General features: G+C 36.9%; 1 protein-coding gene across 1 annotated transcript; it reads left to right on the top strand.

Annotated features, from left to right (window-relative positions):
- Nucleotides 1–2116: 2116 nt before the first annotated feature.
- On the top strand, nt 2117–2888 carry LOC126750740 (uncharacterized). Its single transcript, XM_050460456.1, has 2 exons — nt 2117–2253; nt 2339–2888. Exons 1-2 carry the CDS (start codon nt 2200–2202, stop codon nt 2858–2860), a joined length of 576 nt encoding a protein of 191 aa, XP_050316413.1. The 5' UTR covers nt 2117–2199; the 3' UTR covers nt 2861–2888.
- Nucleotides 2889–6000: the final 3112 nt, after the last annotated feature.

The raw sequence follows: 6000 nt of genomic DNA, 5'->3' as shown, positions 1-6000 counted from the left end.
AGGCGTTGTGGGAGGAAATATGGGCCGATTAAATTATGGTCAAATAATCCATGCCCCACATTTACTGAAAACTGATGCTGAAAATGAGCCTCAAAGATTCCATGTGGATTCTCCTCAGCCTATAAGTGATTGTTATGGAAAGTTCGTATGCAATGTCTTTCAGAAGTTGCCTCGTCAGTAAACAAAATACCATTTAAAAAATTAGGAATTTGACCGATTTGATGAAGAATACATTGGCAAAAAAATAGACGCGGAGAAAAGTCTCTAGGTAGTAAAACTTGCACACGTTGAATATGAAATGGATACAAATGATTTTCTTCAAGAATTTCAAATACAGTGAGGTTCTTACATTCAATATGTTGGCAATTTTTCGAGTACTTGTTTCAGGTGACTCGCAATTAACTCTAGAATTGAGGAGTGACTTATCAAAACGCATTTTGTCCAATCTAGGACAAAAATGAGTTTGAAGTGGTTCTGAACTCATAAGGCCCGATGCAGGCATACCCATATAGAGAATGTAGCAAATCGAATTTTGTCCCATAGTAATTTAAAGGCAAAATCTGTCATACGCATCAAACCGCATTATGTCCTGACTTTTAACCGCTCCATTTCACATTATCTCCATTTACTGGTTGGCAGCGCCACCAGTACAGTTTATCTGCAGAAAAACTGTTTGTTTGTTCAAAGTTTTTCCAAAAATTGTTTAATATTGGTCAACGAAGATGAAACACGATTGCAGAAGGTATAAGAACTGGAACAGATGTGATAAACAAGAGAGGGGGAGATCGCAAAAGTATTAGGTTTTCTGAAAAGTCATTAAAAGTGAAGGAATTTATTTCGAAGTTAAAAGCATGTGAAAGCCATTATGCTAGGAATAAAAGTAAGAGACTTTATCTCCCTTCTACCCTTAGTGTTAATAAGTAATTTAAAATGTACAATGATAGCGTGGAGGAACACCTTAGGGTTAAAAAGAAATTTTGTTCACCGGCTTGTGATACTTGTAGCTACTGTTTAAGAACTAGATCTGCGATACAATCCTGTGCAGACAGCAAGAAAAGCAACATTTAATTGCCTGTTTGGCTATTCACAAGGCAAAGGCTAAGGCTTTTCATGAACTGATGAAGGCTAAACCATACGGCAGTGTCACGTATGTATTTGACTTACAGCAAGTCCAGCCTTTACCCAAACTTACTATTGGAGAGTGTTTTTATGCACGCCAGGTATCTTTTTATTGTTTTTGCGTAACAGATGTCGAAATGAAACATCCGCAGTTCTATGTATGGGACGAAACACAGGCTGGTCGGGGATCTGAGGAAATAAGCTTAGCCTTAACCAACTTCTTGCAGAATATTCAGTTGGATGATATAAATTCGTTGAAAAACACTGAATATTTAAAAATAGTCTTGCAAATAACACGCAATGTAGTGAAAATATGCACTTCTAAAAGACTAATCTGTTTACAGCTCGTTTCCGATGAAATTTGAAACATTTAAAGGTGTTTAGTCCTCAAAAATTGATTTTGTGTAAAGGGCCCCACAGACTACGTTCTTGTACGACATATTTGCACGACGTACATGTCGGTTCGTGCAAAAACGACGTAAAACGGAAGTGTGTGGTCATTTCGGGCTGTCGTACAAGACCGATGAAAGTATTCTGATTTCGTTGATTTAAGTCCGTGGGTTTGTACGATGAGCAAAGAAGTCGGAAGTGTGTGGCGTAAACAGGTTTAAAGTACAATGGTTTTTGCAGATGCGTAGATACGAGGCGGCCAAATTTTTTTTTAGTAAAGTTCGGGTAGCTGTTGCACTTTTAGTAATTAGAATGACGGATCTTCGCCAAATAGATCGCAAATTCTTACTACAATTTATTGAACTCTATCGTACCCTTCCATGTTTGTGGAAAATTAAGTCGCGGGAGTATAGTGATCGTAATAAAAAAGAAAAAGCATATGAACTACTAGTAGACAAATTAAAGGAAGTGGAGGCCACAAAAGAGACTGTAAAGAAAAGGATTAATGGTTTAAGAGGAAGTTACAGAAGAGAACTAAAAAAAGTTAAACAATCCACAAGCAGCGGGGCTGGAAGTGACGATGTTTATAGACCTAACTTGTGGTATTTCGAGGAACTTTCATTTTTGAGTGATCAGGAAGTCACCCGATCAGGCGTATGTAGTTTGCAGGATGAGGAGGAGGAAGACAACATGAATGACAAGGATAACAATGGTACTCAGGAAGAGAGCAGGGAATTCTATGAGGTAATTTATAAATAAATAAAATTGAATTAATCCCTTAAGTGCTAATTTATTTCGTATCCACCTAAACAATTTGAACATTTTGTAGGACGAAGTAAGCCAGTTCATCCAGTCGCCACAATCTTCATCTATTGATGAAAGTCTTCCGAGAACTAACTCCCGACCACAATCAGCTGCTTCAACGTCCCGCTCGATTACAACCCCAACAGTCAGAAGAAAGAAGGCAAAAGTTTCCGCCTCGGTTTCTGGAATTTCTGCCGATGACATTTTGATCGATGTACATAAAAAATTAAAAAATGAAGATGCAGAAGATGAATTTGCTGTAGTCGGCAAAAACGTGGCTTATAAACTACGAAAATTGTCAAAAGAAACGGCAATGGTAGCAGAAAAATTAATTATGGATTTACTTTTCGAAGCCCAGTTGGGAAATATTGAGAAATCTTCGGAAATAACTATTACCCAAAAGGGGCAAGCTGTACAGCAACAGACAGCCAGTTTTACAACACTACAACAGGTTCATAGCCCTGTTCAGCAAGGACAAAACATGGTAAATCCTTATACTACAGGAACTTATTTTGGACATTACAATCCTAATGATAGGTTTAATTAATTAAGTAAATATTAAGTTAAGTTGAATTTTCTGGACATATATTTTATAATATGTTAAAACATGTATAATAAATTACAAAATAAATACAGCAAAGTAAGGATTTAAAAATATTTGTTGTATTTTGTAACATGGCATCTTTAGTGAAATATAATACACTCACTTTCAAAAGTAGTCTAGCACCCCCTCGCCCTTTTCCATAATAAGCTGCAATTCAAAATTATTCTGTTTTAAATGTCTTTATCTTTTTTGATATCTGCTGTATTAAAATGATAACAAAAATATATACATATATACAGAGAAGTGAGAGGTAGCAAATGAAATGCTAAATAACTCTGTCATAACGTATATTAAAGAAGTTTTAACTGGCTTATCAAAAGCAAATAAAAATAAATATAATCATTAAACAAAGGCGTCTTGCCAGGGGACACTTCCCTTATTACAAAAATAGTGCATAAATTGTTGCCTAACATCTTTTGCATTATTTGTAGCATTCCTACGGTGGCCTCGTTGTAAATTTACCAAAGTGTTTGGTTCAGGCCGTAAGCCCAACTCGATTTCACCTCTTTCTGTATCTTCAGAATCAAAACAAATTGGGGGACTGTAATTAGAACTATTTTTATGTAAAAAAATATGCAACGCGCAACATGCCATTACTACTTTCTCGATATTTTCCAGCTTCATATTAATAGCTGCATGAAATATTCTAAACCTGGCAGCTAAAATTCCAAAGGCGTTCTCAACAATTCGTCGCGCTCTTGATAAACGGTAATTAAAGATTCTACTTTCCCTATTGAGCTGTGTTTGGCTGAAAGGCTTCAGAAAATCTTCTCGAAGGGCAAAGGCTTCATCACCGACAAATACATATGGAAGCAGAGGTCCACCGGATTTTGATTGACATGCTGGTGGTATGTTCAATGTTCCATGTTTCAGCTTGTCATAAAAAGCAGTGTTTTCGATAACGCCACCATCAGACACTCTGCCATTTGTTCCAAAATGATAATAAATGAACTGATAGTTTGCATTTACAACTGCCAAAAGCACGAGACTGTGACTGCCCTTATAGTTATAAAAATATGAGCCACTATTATTAGGTGGAACTATTCGCACATGTTTACCATCCACCGCTCCTAAACAATTTATAAAATTCCATTTGTTTTCAAAATCTGTTGATATAGCTCTCCAATCATTTTCCGTTTTGGGAAACTGAAATTAAATAATAATATATTTTTTGTATAACTAGAATAATATGCACTTTTAAGTCTTACCATGAAGTATTCTTCTCTTAATACACAATAAATAGCATAACAGGTTTCTGGTATGATTTGACCTAATGATTGAGGTGAAATTAAAGTAGAAAACTTCGGATCTTCATAGCTTCGACCATTGGCCAAAAATCGCAATGTACATGTTAAACGTTCGTGAGGGCTAATAGATGGACGCAAATAAGTGTCATTCTTTTTAATTAAATGTATCACCAAGTTCAACAATTTAAGGTACGTTTCCTCGTCCATTCGAAGATAATTATACCAATCGCCAGGTTCGATTCTTAACTCCTCCAGTAAATTAATGTGAGATAATGTGTTTCGTTTTAGCAGCCATTGTTTGGTCCATTTGGATCGTGGTCTTCGCTTTTTCGCTTGTTTTTTTTTAACGGCCAAAGCCGCCGCCACTGCTAACCGGTTGGAACAAAACTGAAAATGACTGATGTGTGTGTGCAATTAAAACTTTTCCGACCGACATGTACGTCGTGCAAGTATGTCGTACAAGAACGTAGTCTGTAGGGCCCTTAACATTCGTAAATAAGTTCGCTTCTTAGAACATTGAAAGGCCTTTCAATGTTCTAAGGTTCGCTTGCTTATTGACGATTGTCACCGTTTCTTTGCTGGTTTTTTAACATTCTTTAAAATGGCTAAAACAAAAGAGTTATCGGTAGAAACAAAAGGTATTATATCGTTGGACTTCATAAGGCTGGAAAGACTAACCGTCAAATTTCGACGGATTTGGGAATTCCAAGGCGGACTGACGATTATAATGTTAGGAAATTCATCAGAGAAGGGACTATTAGCAACAAACCTCGATTGGGAAGGCCAAAGGCAACAAGTTCAAAGGAGGATTTAAATATAATAATTACAAGCACACGCAATAGACGTCTTACCGCCCCTGAAATCACAGCAAAAATTAACAAGGAGCGTAAAAAAGCGGTCAGTGTTTCGACAGTAAATCGACGACTTTATAATGCTGGTCTTAAAGGACGTTTAGCTGTATCAAAACCGCTACTGAAGGATGTTAATAAGAAGAAAAGACTTGAGTGGGCCCAATCACACAAAGAATGGACCATTGATGACTGGAAGAAAGTTCTCTGGAGTGACGAGTCGAAATTCGAGGTTTTTGGAACGAAGAGGCGAGTTTTTGTTCGCCGTTATGCCAATGTAAGGGTCGCTGAGAACTGTACATTGGCCTCAGTTAAACACGGTGGTGGTTCGGTGATGGTGTGGGGTAGTTTCGGAGGATCTGCAGTGGGCGATCTAATTAGAATAGAGGGAATTCTTCGAAAAGAGGGTTACAAAACAATTTTAAGTGACAATGTACTTCCTTCTGGTACTCGCATAATTGGGGAAAACTTCATCTTTCAACATGACAATGACCCCAAGCACACGTCGAAATTGTGCAAGCAATATTTAGGTCAATTACAAAGGCAACATCTTCTGAAAGTATGGCCCCCACAATCACCGGACCTCAATCCTATCGAATTACTGTGGGATGACCTGGATAGACAAGTGCGAAAATCATGCCCCACATCAAAAGAAGACTTGTGGGGGATCATCCAAGAAGAGTGGCACAAGATACCTCAGGAAACTTTGGACAAATTAATTAGAAGACTACCGGAACTCTGTGAAGCTGTTATTAAAAATCAAGGCGGACATGTAGATGAATCTAAAATTTGATTTTCTTAAATTTAATTAATTGAAAAATATATTGTTTATATTCATTTTGTTATAAATAAACCATAACCATCATAAGAATAACTGATGGGTTTATTATTTGTAGTTATAACTTTAAAACAGTCATATATGGGCAAATACTTTTGAGCGGTAGTGTAGGTAGCATATTCTATGGATGTTGGGTGTCATCTGGGGACT

Source organism: Anthonomus grandis, chromosome 2 (assembly GCF_022605725.1).
Source record: "Anthonomus grandis grandis chromosome 2, icAntGran1.3, whole genome shotgun sequence".
In the NCBI taxonomy this organism is placed as follows: Eukaryota; Metazoa; Arthropoda; class Insecta; order Coleoptera; family Curculionidae; genus Anthonomus; species Anthonomus grandis.
The sequence above is the reverse complement of the archived record's forward strand: the minus strand, read 5'-3'. Positions and strand labels throughout refer to the sequence as shown.

Excerpts from the sequence above, each read along its gene's own strand:
- LOC126750740 (XM_050460456.1), top strand. The coding sequence starts at position 2,200 with ATGAATGACAAGGATAACAATGGTACTCAGGAAGAGAGCAGGGAATTC. Across the intron at positions 2,254-2,338 it reads AGAGCAGGGAATTCTATGAG|GACGAAGTAAGCCAGTTCAT; the intron begins GTAATTTATAAA and ends AACATTTTGTAG.